This window comes from Vipera berus, assembly GCF_964194415.1.
Source record: "Vipera berus genome assembly, chromosome: Z".
NCBI lineage: Eukaryota > Metazoa > Chordata > Lepidosauria > Squamata > Viperidae > Vipera > Vipera berus.
Window position 1 is genome coordinate 20,909,375 of NC_138205.1, and position 24,317 is coordinate 20,933,691.

A 24,317-nucleotide genomic window follows, 5' to 3' on the forward strand; every position below is an offset into this window, starting at 1 on the left:
CTAAATACAAGGTATAAAAGTAAAAAACAATCATAAACTACCATATGCTAACAACAATAAACTATTAGGTCTATCGCACTTTAGCTCTTATAAAATGACTACAAGCAATATGTTTTTTTTAATTTTTATTTGAATTCGCGTCATTCGGGTAAACTACCCGTCCCCAGTTTGTCTTTATTTAGCTTTTTTATTATTATTATTCAATTCAATTTCTTCCCACTCCCTCCCCTTTTTCGCGGGTTAACTATCGTTTATTATACCGTAAATTAATTTTCAGCTCTGTGGGTGGGTGTTTCCCCCCCCTCCCCTCTCGATTAATCGGAAAACGTTTCTTTCGCTCACCCGGGAAAAAAACCAAAACGCTGAGCATGGGCGAACGCCAGACGAAAGCGAAACTGTAACGCAGGCTTAAAAATAAGCATGTCGCTCTCCTTCGGATCCTTCGCTTGCCTCTTGGTGTATTTGCCGTTTACACGTAAGTAACCAGAAAACCGAATCGCCCAAGCATCCACCGGGCTCGGGAACCGTCCCGGGACGTTGGCTGGGAGCAAAGCCAGGCCAGAGACGGGAGAGGAGCGATATTGTACCTGGATGCTGGGCGGAAGGTCTTTCGCTTTTTAACCACCTCTTCCCCCCCCACCCACCCCCACTCCAATTGTAGTTAATTCTTCCAAGGAAAAAGGCGCAGCGGGGTTATCGTGGGAAATCGCCCCGAAGTCTTCTGAGCCTAGGTGGATTTGCTTAAGTGGATGAAAAACGGTTCGGTCCCCATTTGTCTCCCCCCCCACCCCCCCCCCCGCGCTGCGATCCTGTCGCGCAGGCATTTCCAGATCGGTCTTTTATAATAAACGGCTCCGAGCCCCGTTTTTTTTTTTTTCAAACTTGGGCAAGTTTTAAGATGTGCGGACTTGAACTTCAAAAATTCTGGCAATCCTTTGCGGACTTTTTTTTCGCCGATAACGGGGTAGGAAAGTTGACGTGTTGTGGATTTGCTTATACTGCAGATAAGGGATGGGGATGGGATGTGGGACCACGAGATACAGTAGCTGTATGGAACCTTAAAGGGGGGTTGAAGACTTACTACATTTGTCTATATAATATGCTACTATATGGACCGGACTATGAAGGTTCAAACTATGCTAACATATGCTGGATCATGGAGAAAGCTAGAGAGTTCCAGAAAAACATCTACTTCTGCTTCATTGACTATGCTAAAGCCTTTGATTGTGTGGATCATAACAAACTCTGGCAAGTCCTTAAAGAGATGGGCATACCAGACCATCTTATTTGTCTCTTGAGAAATCTATATGCGGGCCAAGAAGCAACAGTGAGAACTGGACACGGAACCACTGAGTGGTTCAAAATTGGGAAAGGAGTCCGGCAAGGCTGTATACTGTCGCCTTGCCTATTTAACTTATATGCAGAGCACATCATGAGAAAGGCAGGGCTAGATGAATCAAAAGTTGGAATTAAGATTGCCGGAAGAAACATCAACAACCTAAGATATGCAGATGATACCACTCTAATGGCAGAAAGTGAAGAGGAACTAAAGAGCCTTTTGTTGCGGGTGAAGAAGGAGAGTGCAAAACTTGGGTTGAAACTAAACATTAAGAAAACCAAGATCATGGCATCTGGCCCTCTCAATTCCTGGCAAATCGATGGGGAAGAAATGGAGGTAGTGACAGATTTTATTTTCCTGGGCTCCAAGATCACTGCAGATGGGGACTGTAGCCAAGAAATTAAAAGACGCTTGCTCCTTGGGAGGAAAGCCATGGCAAATCTAGACAGCACACTAAAAAGCAGAGACATCACCCTGTCAACAAAAGTGCGTATAGTCAAGGCTATGGTCTTCCCAGTTGCAATGTATGGCAGTGAAAGCTGGACCATAAGAAAGGCTGAGCGCCAAAGAATTGAAGCCTTTGAACTATGGTGCTGGAGAAGACTCCTGCGAGTTCCTTGGACTGCAAGGCGATCAAACCAGTCAGTCCTAGAGGAGATCAACCCTGACTGCTCTTTAGAAGGCGAGATCCTGAAGCTAAAACTCAAATACTTTGGCCACCTAATGAGAAGGAAGGACTCACTGGAGAAGAGCCTAATGCTGGGAAAGATTGAGGGCAATAGAAGAAGGGGACGACAGAGAATGAGGTGGCTGGATGGAGTCACTGAAGCAGTAGGCGTGAGCCTAGATGGACTCCAGAAGATGGTAGAGGACAGGAAGGCCTGGAGGAACATTGTCCATAGGGTCGCGATAGGTCGGACACGACTTCGCAACTAACAACAACAACAACAATACCGTAGCATGAACTATGTAGTAGTGAAGGTTTGAAGTCACTTCTTTATGGCTTTCTTTTTCTTATAATATTCTTTCTTTTCTCTGGTTCCTTTTTCATCTGCTTTTTATTTTTCCCCTACCGTTCTTTTTTCTTTAGTTTGTGTTAGGTTTTTTTTTACGATTTTAATCCACATCCTTCCTTCTTTTGTCTTTTTTAAGCACAGAAAATTGGCAAAGAGTTCCGCCATTTCCCTTTTCAGCCCATGTGATGGGAATGTCTTTTTTTCCTTTTCTGTCCTCAAGGATGTCAAATTTAAGGCTTAATCGTGGACGGCTTATCAAGGAAAACCATGCAATTGGTGTTTACTCACAATGCTGTTGATAACATGGTCCGTCGTCAGCTGTTTGCTGATCAGCTGTTTTGTGGGGTGGGGCCAAGAACAGCAACCAACAACAGGGTGAGAGAAGCTGTGGATGGTGCCCAGTATCTTGCAATTGGCTAATGCAATGGGGAGGCAACGGACCCAGCTTGATGGTCATTTTTGGAGACCTGTGGCAATGAGGATTGGTAGATCAAAGTTCAAGAGGGCTGGATTCTCAGAAGGGAGATTTTTTCTTTCTTTCTTTCTTTCTTTCTTTCTTTCTTTCTTTCTTTCTTTCTTTCTTTCTTTCTTTCTTTCTTTCTTTCTTTCTTCCCTCCCTCCCTCCCTCCCTCCCTCCCTCTCTCTCTCTTTCTCTTTCTCATTATTTTTACAAATAAGGTGGCAAACATATACAACCCATCTTTCTCTTCCTATTTTCGACACAACAACGACAACTGTGCGTTCTATGACAAAAAAAAGCACTGGTTCTTGGGATCCTGACACTAGTTCATTTTGTTGTATTAGGCTAAGTCATGAACTTTTATATCCCTTTCAAATGGCAGCTTTCGGCACACTGTTCAAATGTCAAGAGATGCCCTCAGGTAGAGGAGATCATTAGAAAGAAAAACAGCTCTCAAAACTGTCCCTGAAATAATATTTTACTGCTCTAGATAAGGTGGAAATAGATGATGAATTTCGGAAGGAACCTGCATTCGAGGAATTCTTATCATTGTAGTTCAGTCAAAGAATAAACCTTCTTTTACAAAACTACTCTTCACCTGAAGGATATATACCATTCTCATCCCAATTATGTATTTATTTGTCATACACACACACACACACACACACACACACACACACACATAGATATATATGTGGATCTTTGGTCATTCGGGTTTTTCCCCGCGTAGAACTAACTATATATATAAATTTAGAGCAGCAAGATCAAAATGAAACAACAATAAATAGCCATACCCTGACTAATGAATTAAGCAGTAAAATTTTGTTTCAGATGGTGCATTGTGCACCATCCAAAAGTGCTGGGTCTTCACTATCTTCACAAGACCATCATTGAGGGCCCAGCCTGCCTTCTGAAGAGATGCCATGATGAGAAAAAAAAAACCACTTTCTGGCTTCAACCCCTTACCAGCTCACAAAAACTTGGGGATCAAAACCAGCTTTTCCTCGGAAGATCTCTTCAGATGGGTTGATCTCAGCTGAGAAGACCTCTAGATACAAGAGCTAGATACAAGGACAGTTCCCCCCCACCCCATACCATCACTCCACTAAACAACTAATTCCCACAATACTGTCTTACGCCTGGGATGTCAAACTACCTAGTAGGGCTGTATTACTATTACCCTTCTCATCTTTCCTATTACCTATTTCCGTAGTTTCTTATGGCTATAACTTTGTTGTTTGTATCTTACGATTTATGTTAATTTTTTTTATTAGTATCCTATTATGATTTATGTTAACTGGTAATTTAGTATCCTATGACTATCACTGACTGTTGCATCTTATGATTTATGATGATTGTATCTTATGATTGTGATCACGATTTATCACTTGTTGCTTGTATGTGCACTGAGAGCTTATGCAGCGGAGACAAATTCCTTTTGTGTCCAGTCACACTTGGCCAATAAAGAATTCTATTCTATTCTATTCTATTCTATTCTATTCTATTCTATTCTATTCTATTCTATTCTATTCTATTCTATTCTATTCTATTCTATTCTATTCTATTCTATTCTATTCTATTCTATTCTATTCTATTCTATTCTATTCTATTCACTAAAATAGACAGTCTTGAACTTATGTGGATGCCAGGCCACATACAGGTAGTCCTTGGCATATGATCCCTCGCTCTGCTTGCCTGGGTCAGATGGTGGAGTGGTGATCAGTTTCAGCAGGCGGGTCACACAAAGGGGAGGTATTCAGGTGGCTGGTCAGCCCTTCTTCTCTCTCTTTTCCACTCTCTCTCTTGCACTGCACGAGGGGCTCTCCTTCCACAGTCTCTGCTCCTCCCTTTCACTCAAACTCACTCCCTCAGGCTTGCCCCGCAACAGCCTCTCCTATTCTGTCCCCTTCTCTCCCTCAGGCTTGCCACAGAAGCCTCTCTTAATCTATCCCCCATCTCTCCTTAGGCTTGCCCCACAGAAGCCTCTCCTATTCTCCCTATCACCATTTGTCCCTCTCACCCCTCTCCTTTCCCACCAAAAACACCCTCCTTTTATATCCCCTTCTCTCCTCTCTTATCTCGTCACCCACTGCCTCTCTGGCCTTTTCCAGTAGCACTCATCAGGAGCTTCGTGCCCTCTTTCTTGGATCCTGGCCAGCACCACCACCACCCCCAGCAGCCCCCCAGCTCCCATCACTCTTCCCCAGGCCACTGGATACCCCGATCAGCTGGAGCCATATGCACCGATCCTGGGCCTCAACAGAGCCCCAGCAAAACCGCAGCTCCAGCTGACTCTCCCTCAGGCCTGTGCGGTGCTGCCACCGCTTCAGCTCATACACCACCACCCACCACCACCCCCGCCACATTTGTTAAGTGAATTTGCCCCATTTTACAACCTTTCCTGTCACAATTGTTAAGTCAATCTCTGGAGTTGTTAAGCTAATAACACTGTTGTTAAATAAATCTGGTTTCTCTGGTGACTTTCTTAGAAGAAGGCTGCAAAAGGTGATCACGTGACCTCAGGGCATTGCAACCATAATGAATGCGAGTCAGTTGCCAAGCGTTTGCAAAAGTCATAAGCATGAAAAATGGTCATTTTTTTCCTCCCCCAGTGCCATTGTAATTGCGAACGGTCACTAAGTGAACTGTGGTGCCTTCTGTTGATTTTCTTTTTTTTTAATTGAAAAGTTTTATAAAAATTACAATATTATCCCCCCCAACCCACCCTTGACCCCCCTCCCCCCCACTTCCCAGACCTGATTACAGGGTTACAAATATATAATAATCATAATCTACGTAGCTAACATTAACCAACTATATAAATAACCCAATACATAATACGCTTTAACTCCCTATAACAAAAATACAAACCAAAAATATCCAAATTATCAAACAATACTAATACTAAATATAATAACAATCTAAAATTTACTCATAAGCTAAATGGAACTTTTTAGTCCCATATTTATCCTGGATATAATCTATCCATCTTCTCCAAACCGAAATGTACCTTTCTTGTAAATGATCCTTCAAATAAGCAGAAATCTTATTGATTTTCTAATGGCAATTCGTCCTGCCGTCTGTTGATTTTCTAACGGCAATTCGTCCTGCTGTCTTTCTCTTTCAGAGGCAGCTTTGAGCGTTACGCTCCCCGAAGGAACAATTCAAGCCAAACCGGGTTCTGATGTCCTCCTGCCTTGTTACTTCCAGGATTCTTCTGGGCACATAGATCTCGAACGCCTGGCTGTGACGTGGCGTGTGGGCACCAGAGATATTGTTAAGTATGAAGATAAGTTAGAAGTCTTTCACCAAGGGGCAAAGATGTCTCCTGAAGACCTGCTACGGGGCAATGCCAGCCTCCTGCTTCCAGATGTGCAGGACGCAGATAGCAACACTTATACTTGCGCTGTTATCCACAGCCCTGACCGTGAACAACAGTCAGTAGAGTTGAGAGTGGAAGGTAAAGGAAATCAAGGGAAACGGGATGAGGGTGCTGCGTTAACCTTAAAGATGTTTTAAGCGTGAACACAACACAGGTCAAAACCCTTGATCTGGATGGGCATTTTATTGGCAGTGGGCCACATCTGGTGGGAGGCAGGGCATTGGCAGTGGGGGAAAGGGTGGGGACGTCGGGGGAGGAGGGCAGGGGTGGGGTGGCAGGAGGGCAGGGGGTGGCGGCGACAGCCTTCCACAACAGTCCCAGTTTCCAATGTGGCTCCTTGGGAAAATTAATTGCCTACCCCCGATCTAGACCACAATTTTAAAAGTCTTTTGGAGGGAGTTAGGGGTCACTGACTATTAATGATGCTAAAACATACTTACTCAGTAATATCTACAGCACCAGGCTTTTGTTTTCGTTTTCGTTTTGCTTGAAAACATTTTCAATTACAGGGAGCCCTCAAGATATGACCACAATCAGGCTGGAATGCCTGTCACTATGAAGAGCGGCTATTGCGAGTTGTGCCCAATTTTACGACTTTTTTTTTTTGCCGCGGTCATTAAAGAAATCACTGTGGCTGTTAAGTGAATCACATTGCTGTTAAGCGAATCTGATTTCCATCGATTTTGCTTGCCAGAAGCTGGCAATAAAAGCCAGAAAGTGTAATCCTGTGGCCCCTGGACACTGCAGATGTCATAATAAATGGCAATTGCCAGGCACCAGGATTTTAATCACACGACTGGGAGGGACACCTGTGACAGTTGTAAGGGCAAGAATTGGTTATAAGTCATATTTTCCAGTCCTGTTGTGATTTCACACGGTCACTAATTGAATGGTCAGGAGTCGAGGACTACATCTACTTCTTGCTTTACCAGGAAGATACAATCCACCTCCACTTTAGCTACAGTGCTTGAGTCACAGGGATGGAGACCCGTTAAAGAAGTAGCTTTGCATGATCTGCCCAAAGACTTGTCAGCAGGTGATGTCTCCTGATAGGACAATCTGGTTTAATACAGTTCAGCACCTTCCTCTTAGTTGTTCTGGCTGTCCATGGTTTATGCAATCATTTATGCCAGCACCACGGTTCAAAGGCCTCAATTTTATAGAGCCCTGTTTTTCAGCCAGAGTGGCTATGATTGACATGCACGTAGGTCAAAATGCAGGTCGTCCTTGTCTTACAACAGTTCACTTAATGACCGTTCGAAGTTACAACGGCACTGAAAAAATTGACATGACCATTTTTTCACACTTAATGACCTTTGCAGCATTCCTCACGGTCACGTGATATACATTCGGGTGCTTGCCAACTGACTCAGATTTATGAAGGCTGCAGTCTCCCAGGGTCATGTGCTCACTTTTTGCAACCTTTCGACAAGTAAAGTCAATGGGGAAGCCAGATTCACTTAGCAACCGTGTTACTAATTTAACAAAACTGCAATGATTCAAATGTGGCAAGAAAAGTCATAAAATGGGGCAAAGTTTCTCACTTAGCAACGTCAATGTTGGGCTCAATTGTGGTCCTAAGTTGAGGACTACCTGTAGATCTGGCAGAAGCAGGAGGACTTTCAATTCCGCCAGCACCACTTCTTCCTTGTGATGTATTCACCCAGTTGTTAACAAGCTGGGTGGGAACTTGTGACATTCCCAAGTGGGAGAAGAGATTGCCTGAACAGGGAGCCATATCCTGCTTCAGCCAACAGCCCCCTTGCTACCTGTCAGCGCACCACACGTCATCAGCTGTTGCAGTTTGTCAGAGGGTGGGAACCAACAGGAACAAAACCAGATACATGCACACACCCAACAAAGGAATCCAGTGCTGTTTATTGCTATACAAGCTGAGTATATAATGTATATACTCAGTAAATATATGTGCGTTTCTCTCTATACAGCACACACACACACATAGTTACTAATATATATGTAAATATATGCACCATCAAAATCTAATTACGAAGTATACTAGATGAGTTAAATAGAAAAATAGAGAGTTTCTGCAAATGGGGGCGGGGGGGGGGAGAATAAATCCACCCAGCCCCACTTCCACCTTTTTTTTTGTCAGGTATATCCTCTGACCCCCATATAAATTTAAAAGAAATATATACATTGTTATGTAGTGGGTCCGACGCAAGGAAGAGATGCCAGCCGGAGTACGTGTTCAGCTCTTTATTGTGGGGGGGAACGTACTGGAGAACAAGGGCAACCTGGCCTCCTTATATACCTAGCCAGGCAGGCGGCCAGCCAAAGGGGTTGGCCCTAGGTTTCCCGCCGAAACTAGGTTTCCCGCCAAAACCGTCCAGGCCACTCCCCCTGGTGGCTGTTGCTATGCAGATGCCTGCCTCAGGATACATAACACCCCTCCCCCCTTAGAGAAGAACCACATGACAACCATAGACTCAACATTACAACTATGTACATACATAACTATATACAATGTGCCAATACACATGCAGCTACTAAATGGTCACTCACACACATAGTCTGCTAAGTAGGCAGGTGTCCTGTGGGGCCTGGTGGACCGTCTGGGTGTGGCTTGGCCCTGGACTTGGACAGCAGGCTCGTGAAGCCTCTGTGCTGGGTTGAGCAGAGCTGGTTGCAGGAGGCCCTCCTCCTCTGGTTCTGGTTCTGAGTTGTTTCCGGTTGGGCTGACCTCCCTTGGGGTGTGGCTATCCTGTTGGGTGTGGGTGGTGCACTCAGGGACCCTTCCTCTGAGCTGGTCGATATGTCGCCTTATGTGTCGATCCCCCTCCACCCCCACGATGTACGAGATAGGTCCATTTTTCTCAACCACTGTCCCCGGAATCCATGGATACCCTGTCCCGTAGTTCCTTGCCCAGACCAGGTCCCCCACATTGAGAACCCTGTGTGATGATGATGATAATGATGATGATGGCCTATCCATCTCTGCTGCCACTTGGTCCGGGTGTAAAAGGTCAAGCTTGGTGATGAGACGCCGTCCCCATCGTAGTTCTGCTGGGCTCTTTCCGGTAGCTACGCATGGTGTAGTGTGTTGGGCAAGCAGAAATTTCGCCAGTCTGTGATGCCAGTCCCCGCTGATGATACGCTGGAGTGCGTCCTTGGTCGTCCTTACCATCAGTTCAGCTTGCCCGTTAGTCGCTGGGTGGAAGGGCGCGGCAGTGGCATGTCTAATCCAATTCGCCTTCAAGAACGCCTGGAAATCATTAGCGGTAAACTGAGGCCCGTTATCAGACACAATTACGTCGGGGAGGCCGTGTGTGGCAAAGAGGGCTCTGAGCACCTGGATTGTCCTTGCTGAGGTCATGTTGGGGACAGGGACTACCTCCAGCCACTTAGAGTGGCTGTCCACTACCACTAAGAACAGTTGGCCCTGGAACGGCCCCGCATAGTCGATGTGAATGCAGGACCAGGGTGTGTGTGTGGCTTCCCACCTGTGCACTGGGGCATGAGGCATTTCTGGCCTGGATCTCTGGCATGTGTAACAGGCCTTGACCCATTCCTCAATGTCCTTGTCCAGCCCTGGCCACCAGAGGTAGCTTCTGGCCAGCGCCTTCATCCTAAGCACACCCGGATGTCCCTCATGTAAGGATTCCAACACCCTGCCTCGGACTGCGGTGGGGATGATGACCCTGCTTCCCCGAAGGAGGCAACCCCGGTGCGTGGAGAGCTCGTGTCGCCTGGTGAAATAGGCCTGGAACTCAGGCCCCGGAGACTTGTCCTGCCACCCCGTGCAAACCCATGAGTGTACCCTGCTCATGATGTTGTCAGTGGCCATGCTGGTTGCAATGTCCTTGGCATATACTGGGCATTCAGGTAGTTCCTGCAGAGCTAGGAACTGTGTTGCTGGTGCCGGGTCTGGTTCAGTGGTGACTATGGGTAGCCTACTTAGGCCGTCTGCGTGGCCCATCTCCTTCCCTGGCTTGTGCACCAGCTTGCAATTGTAAGCTGCAAGGAAGATGGACCACCGGAGCATTCTGGGAGACAGTATTTGGGGGGTCTGCTTGTCCGTTGTGAACAGGCCTAGCAGGGGTTTGTGGTCCGTGTAGACGGTGAACTCCCTGCCATACAGGTAGTCGTGGAACTTCTTAATCCCTGCCACGATTGCCAGGGCCTCCCTATCTATTTGGGTGTAGTTCCTCTCTGCTCCAGACAGCATCCTGGAATAGTAGGCTATAGGGATTTGAGCCCCATTAGGCTCAAGGTGACTTAGTACTGCGCCCACACCATATGGGGATGCATCACACGCGATGCATATGGGCTTTGTTTCAATGAAATGGGTTACTGTGGATTTATCAGACAGATGTGCCTTTAAGGCTCTGAAACTTTGGTTGTGGACGGAAGTCCAGACCCATGCTGCCTTTTTGTCCAGTAACCTGTGAAGTGGCTCTGCAATGGCTGCCTTGTGTGGGAGGAATGTGTGATAGAAGTTAAGCAGGCCCAGGAATGCCTGTAGCTCTGCCTTGTTCTTAGGTGTGGGTGCCAGTTTGATTGCCCTCACCTTGGACTCTGTGGGGTGGATTCCCTTGGCATCTCTGGATATATAACATACATAATTAGAATGAATATGCAAATAAAATAAAGCCCTGTCATATCTACCTATATGCTATCTGTACCATCTGAAATTGTCATCAGATCTTGCTGTCTTGGGATTAGCCATTATCTGAGCTGGACTGTTGGCCATTGGAGAGATTATTATCAGAAGTGTCTTCTTTTCATTTGAATTTCTTTGAATTTCCTCCCTAGAAAAGTTTGTTAGCTTGGTTTGCCCATCAAAATTACTTGTCAGCCAAAATCCTTCTTACTGTAGGTCTGTGTCCTTTGACTTTATTACATTTTTTTTCTTTCATGTAAATGCATACATACATTTTATGTATGTAATGTAAAGGTAAAGGTTCCCCCGCACATGCCTGCTAGTCGTTTCCAACTCTAGGGGCCGGTGCTCATCTCCGTTTCAAAGCCGAAGAGCCAGCGCTTGTCCGAGGATGTCTCCGTGGTCATGTGGCCGGCATGACTAGACGCCAAAGGCGCACGGAATGCTGTTACCTTCCCACCATTGTGGTCCCTATTTTTCTAACCCACTGAGCCACCACGTACGTGTGTGTGTGTGTGTGTGTGTGTTTCAGTAAATTCCAAAGGCAACAGAACTGGATACAACCTCTACCTGGTATGGAGTTAAATGCATCTTTCTACAACTTGAATGTGTGTTACACTGTTTATGTGCAATTGTTTATTGACCCAGAGTAAGAAAATTGTGAGGAACAGGTGCAGATGTTTAGACATTCTTTCCATCACTGCCACCTCCTTTGTGAGAAATTACAGCTTTAAAACATTTCCTGTAGGAAGCTAACAATCTTTCTATTCTTGGTTTTGGAATTTTCCCATTCTGTCTTGCGTGCGGCTTCCAGATGCTGACTTGCACATTTCCAAGCAATACTATATAGCAGTAGGTGGATCACAGCTGTTGGCCTTGAATGCTGACTAATGGATTTAATGGGGTTCCTAGACAGTAAGAATGTCTTCTTCTATCCTCTCTGTTCCCAGCTCCCCCACTTGTTAAACTCGGCTCCACAAACGTGCAGTTGACCAAGCCAAGCACAGTTGCGTGTACAGCAACAGATTTTTATCCTGGCAAAATATTCATGACGTGGTTCCAAAATGATAGGATTGTGCAAGGCCCCGAACAGCCTCCTGCTCAGCCCAGCACCGGCCAATTGTTCAGAGCAGAAAGTGTCTTGAAGCTCATACCAGAATTTTCGGATGCCAATGCCAACTTCTCTTGCCATATCGATCACCAAGCAAACGAAGGGCCAGAGGTACTAAATTTCCAGTTGCGGTTGCAAGGTGAGTTTGACCTTTTGCTTGGAAAGCAAGGATTGCTGGCAGCTTTTCTCCAGCTGTCCAGCCACAGCCTCTTTATTTTAACCTGTTTCTTGACATTTGGGCTGAAAGGCAGCGCTGAGTCCACAAAAGGCAGAAAACATCATCTTGCTTATTTAAATCTTTATTTTTTAAAAAGTCCTCATTGACTATATTTATGTGACCCACCCAGTTACCGACCCTTAGCTGACAAACGTCATGTGGCTTGTTATCATGACATCCTAAAGTCAGAACCAAACAAACCATACTGTTGTGTAGGTTCACAGCCATTAGGTTCACAGCTGGCTTTAGACTCAACTTGCAGACCTTTCTGCCTTCTGGGTAATGTCACTCTTTCAACTAATCTGTATTTAGTGGAAGATGAGAAGCTCTTGGGGCCTTGTATGTGTTGTGATACTAAGTTGAAAGATACCATGTGATATTTTATATGTCACCCTGAAGGATATGCACAACTTGGATATCTGCCAAAGTGGGGGGGAAGGGACTAAAGCAGTGTTTTTCAACCTTTTTTGGGCAAAGGCACACTTGTTTCATGAAAAAAATCACGAGGCACTCCACCATTAGAAAATGTTAAAAAATTTAACTCTGTGCCTATATTGACTATATATAAAGTAATTCTCTTGAATAGGAATCAAATAAACACAAAGAAAGTATTTTATAATTACTTTTCAATTTTTCCCACGGCACACCAGGCAACATCTCGCGGCACACTAGTGTGCCGCGGAACAGTGGTTGAAAAACACTGGACTAAAGTACTAAATTGTGCTCCCTGTAGAATCAGAACATGGCACACGTCAATTTGACATCATTGCACCTTTCAGACACAGTGGTGCACAATCTAAGGTCCCAGTGCTACACGCAGCTCCCCAAACATTGGATGTGGACCCCAGAGATGTTGCTGTAGGTCAGGAGAAGTGAGAAATAAAAACACAAGGGTATTGCAGTAACTGCATATATCTGTAATGATGGTTGTTCAAACTGCACGTGATAAAAGCTACAGTAGATTTACTGTCTTGATAGATTGGTTCTTTGAGATTGTAAATATATGGCCTTTATGCCCTGTAACCTCTCTGCTAGCACAAGTCAAATGTGAACCTAGGGCTCCGTAAGGCTTAGAAGTTGCCTGGTTTCCCACTGGTGGGCATCAGGCATCTTGGCTCCCTGTAGGATCCAGGAATGCCCAAAGGCAGGTAGCGTCATGGTTCCAGCAGATGAAAACTCTTCAAATGAACTTTATTTATTTATTTGTTTGTTTGTTTCGATTTATATACCGCCCTTTTCCCGAAGGACTCAGGGCGGTTTACAGGGCAAATTAAAACAGTGCAATGTACAAATTAAAATTAAATTAAATTAATAGCCCCCAAACAGTTTAAAATTTAAAATTTAAAACCATTAAAACCCCTCAGTCCAGGCCGGCTAAATCAAATAGCCAAGTTTTTAGGTCCCAGCGAAACGAACGAAGGTCGGGGGTGATCCGGAGTTCCACAGGCAACTGATTCCATAGGGTAGGCGCACCCACCAAGAACGCTCTCCCCCTGGGGATCACCCACCGGCACTCCCTGACCAGCGGGACCCTGAGGAGGCCCTCCCTGTGGAAGCGCACAGGATGATGGGAAGTGGATGCTGGCAGCAGGTGCTCCCTAAGATAATCCGGACCCATGCCATTTAGGGCTTTATAGGTCATCACCAGCACCTTGAATCTCACCCAGAGGGCAACTGGAAGCCAATGCAGCTCGCGAAGAAGAGGCGTTACATGGGAGTATCGGGAGACCCCCATCACAACTCGCGCGGCCGCATTCTGCACCAGCTGAAGCCTCCGAGTGGTCCTCAAGGGCAGCCCCATGTAGAGAGCATTGCAGTAGTCTATTCGAGAGGTCATGAGCGCATGAGTGACTGTACGTAGGGCGTCTCGGTCCAGATAGGGCCGCAACTGGCGCACCAGGCAAACCTGGGCAAAAGCCCCCCTGGCCACAGCTCCTATATGATCTTCCAAACTGAGCCGTGAGTCCAGGAGGACGCCCAAGTTGCGGTCCCTATCTATGGGGGGGTAACACCTCACCCCCCATAGTTAATGATGGAATAGACTGGTTAATCCGAGATGCCAGTATGTACAGCCACTCAGTCTTGGCGGGATTGAGTCGAAGCCTGTTTCTCCCCATCCAAACCCGGACCGCCTCCAGGCAATGGGACATCACGTCGAGGGCATCACTGGGTTGGTTCGGGGTGGAAAGAAAAAGCTGGGTATCATCAGCGTACTGATGATACCCCACCCCAAAACCATGAATGAGCTCACCCAGCGGCTTCATATAGATGTTGAACAAGAGGGGAGAGAGGACCGACCCCTGAGGGACTCCACAAACGAGAGGCCTCGGGGCAGACCTCTGCCCTCCCTTCAACACCGACTACAAGCGGCCCAGGAGGTAGGAGGAGAACCACTGTAGAACAGTGCCCCCCACTCCCAACCCCCTGAGGCACTGCAGTAAGATACCATGGTTGATGGTATCAAAAGCCGCTGAGAGATCTAATAGGACTAGGATAGAGGAACAACCCCTGTTCCGAGCACGCCAGAGATCATTCACCAGCATGACCAATGCCGTCTCTGTGCTGTACCCGGGCCTAAAGCCCAATTGGTACGGGTCCAGATAATCAGCTTCCTCCAGGAACAGAGGGAGCTGATGCGCCACCACACTCTCAACAACCTTCACAAGAAAGCGAAGGTTGGAGACCGAATGATAGTTGTTCAAAATAGCCGGGTCCAGGGCAGGCTTCTTGAGGAGGGGCCTCACCACCACCTCCTTCAAGGTGGCAGGGAAGGTACCCTCCCTCAAAGAAGCAGTTATTACTGCCTGCAGCCAGCCTTGTGTCCCCTCCCGAGCTGCATACACAAGCCAGGAGGGGCACAGGTCCAATAAACACGTGGTGGAACTCAGTCTCCTCATGATCCTGTCCACCTCTTCCGGGGTCACAGGATCGAATTCATTCCAGATAACATTCCCAAGACCGCTCGTCTCCCCCCTGTCAGTCTCTGCCCAGTCAGAATCCAGACCAGCCCGAATCTGAGGCATTGTTTACCTTAAAGAATCTTTTATTCGAGAAACAAAGTATTGGCACTACATAGTTAAAGTCAAAAACTGATTTCCCCTCCCCTGAGGACAAAGTAACAAAGCACAATTCCCTCCTCCAATCAACGGTCATAAATCACATTCCCCAATTAGCTTGAAGTGCAGGCTTTCTCCCCAGCTTTCCAGGCCGCCAAATCTTTATCAACTTTGGGCTCAATAACCTTGGATTCCCATGGCTGAGTTATTATTGTTATGACTAACTGGACTCTCATCCACATTCCTCCTCCCAGCATCAACTAACTCTAAAAGCAAAAGAGTAAAATGGCTGCATTTCCATCTGTGGTCAAAGCAAGAACATCCGATGTTAGCAGCGCTGACAGGTAGCTTCGTAGCTCATGACCTGTGTTTGTTTCAGATCTCTCAAACATGGTAATTTTAGGATGCATGGACATCAACTCCCCAAATTCTGAAGTACAAGCATTTTAAAGTTGCCAAGTTTAAGAAACACTGTTTTAGACAGAAGAGGGGAACAGTCAGTAGCTGGACACTGATTTTGGTGTTCCTGACTGGTCAGCTGAAACAGTTGACCCTAGTTTACACAACAGCTGTGCCAAGAATAATTTTGCTTCCAGAAGGTTGCAAAAGCTGATCACATGACCTCAGGACACTGCAACCATCATAAATATGAACCAGTTACCAAGTGTCTGAATTTTAATCACATGACTATGGGGATGCTTCAATGGTTGTATGAAACATGGTCATACCTTATTTTTTTCAGCGCCACTGTAAGTTCATACGCTCACTAAATAAATGGTTGTAGGCCGAGGACTACCTGTAATCTCAGGGGGGTCCAAGACTGGCTTCAAGGAGTTGGGAACTGATGATAGGAATTGTCTATTGCAGTGTTACTCAACCTTGGCAGCTGGCTGGCTGGGGAATTCTGGGAACTGAAGTCTACCCATCTTCAAGTTGCCAAGTTTGAGAAAAACTGGCCGATTGGATCCAGGGCTTCAAATTTCCTTCCTCTCTTTGCAGCTCGCCCCATCCTTCAGCTGATCACAAGGCCACAGGGGGAGAAATTTGTAGCAGCCGAGTGTAATGTGAGCAAATTTTATCCCTCTCCAATCCACATTCAGTGGTTGCAAAACGGAGTGCCACAAGAGCATGTAAAGTCAGAGGTGCACCGCATGCCAGATGGGATGTTTTCCATCAACAGTGTCTTATTCCCCCAGAAGAATGATGTTGAAGTGACTTATGTTTGTCGAGCAGAACATGAAGCTTTGGAGACCCCATTGGAACAGTCTGTCCTTTGGCAGCCAGAAGGTGAGGGAGATAAAATAAATAAATAAATAAATAAACCTTTATTGTCAAAGTACAACATGTGTACATTGAGATTAGCTGAGCCTCCCCCCCCGTGCTCTCTCCCCCCAACACACAGTGATAACAATTATTACATGCAATTATTCTTCTTGATCTCCCAGGTACCCAAAGTACTAGGAATACATTTTTTCTCTCAACTTCTTGGCCCACAGTTACCCCTACAATTCCACAAACTGCAGTGATTCCTTCTCTGTTGGGATTGGCTGTTGGGCTCATAGCTGGATTGGCACTAGGAGCTGGAACAGTACTGTACTGTAAAAATAAAGGTAAGCTTTCACATCTAAAAAATGAAGGGTATAAAGAAGGACTAGGGGTGGGATGATAGCAGTGTTCCAATTTCTCAGAAGAGCAAGTCAAGCTATTCTCCAAAGCTCCAAAGGCAGGACAAGAAGCAAGGGATGGAAACTAACCAAAGAGAGAAGCAACCTAGAACTAAGGAGAAATTTCCTGACAGTTAAAACAATCAGTGGAACAACTTGGCTCCAGAAATTGCAAATGCTCCAACACTGGGAGTTTTTAAGAAGAGATTGGACAACCATTTGTCTGAAATTGTATAGGGTTTCCTGCCTGAGCAGGGGGTTGGACTAGAAGACCTCTAAGGTTCCTTCCAACTCTGGTATTCTATTATGTTCTGTTAAAGCAAAGCCAGTGAGGAAACTGTTCAGCTAGTCCTTGACTTATGACTATATTTAAGCCCAGAATTATGGTCATAGGTTATTGTGACAATTTTTGTGGCAGTTGTTAAGCGAAGACAGTGGTTGTTAAAAAAATCCACTTTCCCAATGGATTGTGCCAGAAACCGGAAGTATATGCTGGAAATTATCAGATAAGTTGCAACTTATGGTCGTGTGACTGAGACGGTACAAACAGCAGTAAAGGGGAGCTGGTTGTCGAAGTCCCCAAAATGTGATGACATGGCCATGCCAAGGATAAGGCTGTCCTAACTGAAAACAAATTGTACGTAGCTCTGTAGTAACTTTGTAAGGTCATTAAGGGACCAGTCATATGTGAATTAACCTGTACCTGTTAATGACATTTTTAAAAATTTTCTCTCCGTTTACAGTCAAGAATAATTTAGTTACAGGAATATCCAGTGAGAAAAAGCTTCTTCAAAAGACAGATGAAGAGAAGGTACTTGACAGCTCAAACCCCAAGACTGGAGAGACCAGTAGTGGATTAATGCATACAGAAGAGTGTAATGATGAGCAGGAACAGCGACTTTAATGGTTGATTACTATATATATTCTGCTGAAAATGGTCATCTGTGAAAAACCAATCTACAGGTTTCTCTTTGGTGATCTGTACAATGCCTCATTTCCTTCCATGGCTTAAGGAAACCACAAATATGTGAAGGCGAGGCATCTGTGAAAGACAACAAGTGGAAATTACTCTATGGAATAAGCCATCAGTCCCAGATTTCTAGCCTTTTCATTTTTAAAAATCAATCTGTTCTACAAATTATGCTGTGAAGCAAAACACTAAACCTCTCTTTTAGTTAGTTATTAGAAAAGGGGGAGGGGGAAAAAAAACCCCTGCCTGTTTTTTTTTTTTAAAAAACTTTCTAGCTAGATCTATGCAAAACATTTAGAACTGGAAAAACCTCAAATTTGAACTACCCTATTTCAAGGACGGAAATTATTTCAAGTGGAAAAAGACTGCTTTGATCAGTTTGGAAGCTTTTCAAACTCAAAATAGTTGTTTGAATTTCAAACATTTTATTCATTCATTCAGTTCTGGCTCTTGGCCACTTTATAGGCAAGTGGTCTCCATGTTATCCTGTCAAGTTCAGCTTTCCTCAATTGTTGGATGTTCATCTTTGTATCAGCTCCGAGGGTATTAAGCCAGCGAGTTCTTCGCAGCCCCTTTTTCTTGATCCGTTAACCATTCCGAGCATCATTGGCTTCTCCAATGAATTTGCACGCATGACATGGCTAAAGTAAGTCAGACGTAGTCTTGTGATTTTGGATTCTAGTGTTGTTTCTGGTTTAATACAATTCACTACCCTTCTGTTAGTTGTTTTGGCTGTCCATGGTATATGCAATCTTTTATGCCAGCACCACAGTTCAAAGGCCTCAATTTCACAGAGCCCCTTTTTTCAACCAGAGTGGCTATGATTGACGTGCATGTAGGCTGAAGTGCAGCTAGTCCGCGACTTACAACAGTTCATTTCGTGACTCTTCAATGGCTTATGTAAAATATGACTTATGACCGTTTTTCACAGTTACAACCTTTGCAGCATCCCCATGATCATGTGATCCAAATTCTGATGCTTGACAACTGGTTCATATTTATGATCATTACTGTGTCCTGAAGTCATGTGATCACACTGACAAGCAAAGCCAGTGGGGAACTCAGATTCACTTAACTGGCGTAAGGGTTAATAACTTATCAACTTACTTAACAAATGTGGCAAGAAAGGTCATAAAGCGGGGCAAAACTCACTTAAGACATGTTTCACTTAACAACAGAAAATTTGCGCTCAGTTGTATAAGTTGAGGACTACCTGTACAAACTTACTGGGCTATTTTTTATTAAAAAATATTCCCTAATTGGTGCTGCCCATTTTTTAAAAAAAAATCAGATATGTAAGACTTTTTAGTGTTGCTATAATTGCCAGCTGAGCCTTGAATGGAAAAGAAGTCACATTCTTTTAAATGTAATTTCAAAATCACTTTTTTCAAAAAAAGAGTGAGTATAAAGATAGGTGGCAAGCATGAAAATTGTGTTTGGGTGGAGTTAATGATATTCTCAAAAAGAAGGAAGTGAGAAGTTTAAAGAATGAAAGGTAATGTCCGAAATGGATGTGGAAGTAAAGTTTCAAGATTAGAAAGGTATGAAAAAATACATATTACTGATGTAAATTTAGCTACTTTCCTGCTTTTGCCATGTTTACTATTTTTTATATTCTTTTGTGTGCTTTGCATGAAGCTGCTTCACCCAAAAGATAATAGCAAGAAAGTATTGTGTACATATATTACATAGAAAGAATTTTTGGAGTTTCTATACGTTTTTAAAATAATTCTACCAATGCATTGAAATCATGTTCATTATTAGAGCCATAGTACAGAAAGGTAGAAGTAGCAAAGTGCCAAAATGAGGAAAATGCCATTGTAAATGACTTTTCTGTACACCTATCTAACATGCTTCAAATACTGGTGAGACAAGACAAGAATAATCTCTTCAAGGTTTTATAACCTAGTGGATTTATATGGTAAAATATGCTATTTCAAGTAGCCCGATCTAAAAACAGGTAAGGCGTTTAGAACTTGAACAATTTTTGACTGATAGTTTTAACCAGAGGGAAAAATATGTCTAGGTTCCATGAAATTGAGAAACAAGGGGCAGACATAAACCGTTGTCTCTCTTTCTTCAATTATAAACTTTAATAAGAGTTTATTATAAGGTAAAATGCAAATAGAAACGAAAGTTAAAGAGGAAAGTAAGAGTGCTGCAGAGAAACGAAAGGAAAAAAAATACTTCCCACTTCTGTACAGTAAATACAAAAAAGTCATAACTTCAACCTTTTGCTTTAAAAACAGACTCGTTCTAATAATCAAAACCTAAAATCAAGGTTTCATTATTTTCACTTTCGAGTACAAAGTCCAGAAGTGGTTTCCAAGGAGAAACAAAACTAGATAAAATTCTTCTCCTGAATTAAAAGTCAGTTTTTACCATCTCCACCAACTCCATCACCTTTGTCATCCATTTTTCCATTGTAGTACTAAACCTTTCTCAACGTTAATTCAACTTTAGTAGAATGGTTGGTTAGGCTTTCATTTACTAAACCCTTCCCTCCCCCCCCCCCCGCCAAAAATGAGTACACGGCTTTTTCATTTTAATTGCAGACCCAGAATCTAGAATTCTAAGAACAAGCATGCAGTTTCCAAAGCATGTTTCTGCAGTCCAGAATTCAATTAATTCAAATTGAGATAATGCTCAATAGGTTGGGGACCTCTGTTCTACAGCACTGTGAATACTTTGTTACTGGTTGCTTGATATGATCATGTGCCTTTGTTTTCCAAAAGCGCTTAAAAGCTATGCCAATTTGTATACAGGTAGTCCTTGACTTACAGCCATTCATTTAGTGACCGTTCAAAGTTACAGCGGCACTGAAGAAATTGACTTACGACCATTTTTCACACTTCTGACCTTTGCAGCATTCCCTGTGGTCACGTGATCAGCATTTGGACACATGGCAACTGGTTCCTGCTTATAATGGTTGCAATGTTGCAGGGTCATGTGATCACCTTTTGTGACCTGTCAAAATCAGTGGGGAAACCAGCTTCACTTAACCCATGTGACTAACTTAACAACTATAGTGAGTCAGTTAACCACTGTAGCAGGAAAGGTGGTCAGTTGGGGCAAAATTCACTTCACAAATGTCTCAGGAACAGAAATTTTGGGTTCAGTTGTGGTCATAAGTCGAGCACTACCTGTATTTGGGTTTCTCTATTTGTGAATAGTTCTGAGAACACGCTTCTTTTCACTGTACAGAATAAACAGGTTGCAGTTTCCTGTCTTGCATGATAATTGGCTACGTCGCACCCGGGGGCGGGGGGGAAAACAAAGCGATCATTTGATTGGGCCAATTCACAGTTTGTCCATCATCCTGACATTTTTATACTTCTCAATTACGTTTTATCATTACGATGCTCACTTTTTAAGCCCTGGTTTCTGACTTCATTTTAAACTTTGTATATTAAATAAACTTGTTTTTTTTAGAACACAACAGGATGTGTTTAAGATACGTATCGGCAAATGAAATGGTAAACAGTTTGAAGTCTTTCGGTGATAATATGTAAAAAAAAGTATGCTCAGACCGGTGTATTAGCCTCTTTTCATTAGTCGTTTTACATCATTTTCTATAGTTTTCCTATTTTCTTTTAGTCTGTGGAAAAGTTTTATTACATCGGATGAGATTATTGTTTCACCACAGGACAGGGCAGCTAATAAAGACAGGATGTATACACTTGTGTGAGTGTTCCTGAAATCAAACATCTGACCTGAGCTGGATATTGAAACAGGTTTTACAACTGTAGCAGGAAATGTATATTGCAGGAAAGAGATTACAGGGATAGATAACACATCGATCCTACTAGTAGGAGAGTCAAAGAATGCACATTTACTATATTCTGGCAGCTTCCAGAAGGATTGCTTTCTCTGCCTTTGCTCCGGCCCTGTGTAATATTCTCCCTCTGGAGGTGAGACAGTGCTGTGTACTGGAGTGTGTATTGTATTAAGCAATAGCTTAACAGATGACAGCTAGAAGAGGTTGTACATAACTGCCGCAAGGCGTGGCTCAGCTTTTGGCGGGAAAGCCTGGTTAAATTGATTGGCTGTCAGCTCAGCAGCCAGAGTATATAAAGGGCACAGGCAGCCCATTCTGTTGCTGGTTCTTCTCTACAAATAAAGAGCTGAATTCACTGCCTGGTGTCGTCTTGTATGTGTTAACCCACTACACTTCAGACAGGGCACCACCCTCCTGGCCTTCTGGAAAGGAGCAAAAACATAGCTTTGCATGGGGAGCCCAGATAAGGTCGCAACAATGGGGCTGGTTGGCGTCTTTTGAGCCCTTCCTTCACCGTTCAAATCTTTAAACATCCTTGGCTCTTTTAAATTTTTAACTTTCATTTTTCATTTTTATATTTTAATATTTTAATGCACATTGATAGTAATATTGGAAGAATACAAACAGTCCTCAACTAACAACAATTCCTTTAGTGACTATTCGAAATTACATCGGCACTGAAAAAAGTGACTTGCAACCATTTTTCACACCTATCCCCTAGTCATGTGATCAAAATTCAGAAGCTTGGTGACTGACTCCCAGTGTCCCAAGGTCACATGATCACCTTTTGTGACCTTCTGACAAGCAGTCAATGGGGAAGCCAGATTCACTTAACAACCATGTGACTAATGACTGCAGTGATTTACTTAGCAACTGTAGCATGAAAGGTAGTAAAGCAGACGGCCTGCAGGCCGGATCCGGCCCGCAAAGTGGTTTCATGTGGCCCGCGAAGCCATCCTGGAAACAGTGAGGGAATTGCCCCCGCTGCCTTGGTCCCGGCCCACACCGGGCCGGGAGCCAATGTACAATTTTGTGGTGGCCATCTATGCTGAAACGCATTCAGTCTTAGCTCCACAAGGCCATCTGGAAACAGTGAGGGACCATCCCCTGCTGCGTCAGCCCCGCCCGCTGGGCGCGCGCTGGGGAGGTGTCACCCTTTGTGAGGAATGAAGAAATGCATGATCGCTTGGAAGTGGGTAGCAAATGGCACTCGCCTAGTTCACATATCTGGCTTGATGGGCTATGGGGGAGGGGTTTCGGCAGGCAGCGGGGTGCTCTCCTCACAGCGCCGAGAGGCTGAGCCGGGCGGTGCTAATCCAAAAAGAAGTGCGCCACCGCCCAGCCTGCCCAGTTTCAGCTGGCAGCAAGGTGCAAACCTGGCGAGCTTCGCACCGCCCGGCTCAGCCTCTCAGCGTTGTGAGGAGAGCACCCCACTGCCTGCTGAAACCAGGCAGGCTGGGGGCTGGGCGGCATCGCGCTTCTTTTTGGATTCGCACTGCCCGGTTCAGCCTCTCAGCGCTGTGAGGAAAGCACTCCACTGCCTGCCGAAATCGGGCAGGCTGGGCGGCGTTGCGCTTCTTTTTGGATTTGCACCACCTGGTTCAGCTTCTTGGCACACTGAGGAGAGCGCCCTGCTGCCTGCCGAAATCAGGCAGGCTGGGGGCTGGGCGTCGTCGTGCTTCTTTTCAGTTTCGCGCCGCCTGGCTCAGCCTCTCGGCACTGTGAGGAGAGCGCCCCACTGCCTGCCAAAACCGGGCAGGCTGGAGGCTGGGCGGCATCGCGCTTCTTTTTGGATTTGCACCGCCCACATCAGCCTCTTGGCGCACTGAGGAGAGCACCTTGCTGCCTGCCGAAATCAGGCAGGCTGGGGGCTGGGCAGCGTGGTGCTTCTTTTCAGATTCGCGCCACCCGGCTCAGCCTCTTGGCGCTGTGAGGAGAGCGCTTTGCTGCCTGCCTAAACCGGGCAGGCTGGGGGCTGGGCGGCATTGCGCAGGTAACATTGACTCTCATGTTACTCATGGCATCCTCTCCCCCAGAGCCCACCAAGCCAGATAATGTGAAGTAGGCAAGGGCCATGTGCTGGCCATTTCCAGGCGATGGTGCATTTCTTCATTCCTCACGGTGATACTTTCCCAGCTGCATTTCTTGCCTGTTTTTCTCCCTCCCTCAAATATTTTCCCAGCACTCTGTTCTAAGGAAGGAAGGAAGGAAGGAAGGAAGGAAGGAAGGAAGGAAGGAAGGAAGGAAGGAAGGAAGGAAGGAAGGAAGGAAGGAAGGAGGAGGGTCTGAGGGAAGTCCTGCCTTAGTGCTGCCCTGCTGCCCTTTCCCCATCACCTTGTCCCCTTCTCCTGGCCTATCCTGGAGGTCTCCTGTCCTATTGCCAAGGAAGCTTTGGATACAAAGCCCGGTCTCCTCCCATGGAGAGGGAATGGGCCTCCCTCTGACTTTGCCCTCGTACCTGGCTAAGGAGAGCAAGCAGAGCAGCAGCAACCTTGAGGAGGAGGTAAGTGCTTCCCCCTTGGGGAAGTGGGGCTGGGCTTGGTGCCGCGGGTGCTCGAGGGCCGAGCTAGGTGTGTGACCTCTGCTGCCCAGGGCTCCGGGCGGCTCACGCCACCATACACACACACACACACACACACACACACACACACACACACACACACACACACCGGCATGGCCTGAGAGGAACAGTGAGGCTCC

General features: G+C 45.2%; 1 protein-coding gene across 3 annotated transcripts; it reads left to right on the forward strand.

Annotated features, from left to right (window-relative positions):
• Positions 1–21,947, forward strand: LOC308677968 (tapasin-related protein-like). 3 transcript variants are annotated; one of them, XM_081344702.1, is made up of 6 exons: positions 1–475; positions 5,943–6,275; positions 11,772–12,071; positions 16,205–16,492; positions 16,651–16,815; positions 17,613–21,947. In XM_081344702.1, exons 1-6 carry the CDS (start codon positions 421–423, stop codon positions 17,771–17,773), a joined length of 1,302 nt encoding a protein of 433 aa, XP_081200828.1. In that variant the 5' UTR covers positions 1–420; the 3' UTR covers positions 17,774–21,947. The 3 variants fall into 3 exon arrangements, with proteins under 3 accessions (XP_081200828.1, XP_081200829.1, XP_081200830.1); XM_081344703.1 differs by having other exon boundaries at positions 16,702–16,815; XM_081344704.1 differs by lacking the exon at positions 11,772–12,071.
• The last annotated feature ends 2,370 nt before the right edge of the window (positions 21,948–24,317 follow it).

Excerpts from the sequence above, each read along its gene's own strand:
- LOC308677968 (XM_081344702.1), top strand. The coding sequence starts at position 421 with ATGTCGCTCTCCTTCGGATCCTTCGCTTGCCTCTTGGTGTATTTGCCG. Across the intron at positions 476-5,942 it reads GGTGTATTTGCCGTTTACAC|AGGCAGCTTTGAGCGTTACG; the intron begins GTAAGTAACCAG and ends TTTCTCTTTCAG. Across the intron at positions 16,493-16,650 it reads TGTCCTTTGGCAGCCAGAAG|GTACCCAAAGTACTAGGAAT; the intron begins GTGAGGGAGATA and ends TTGATCTCCCAG.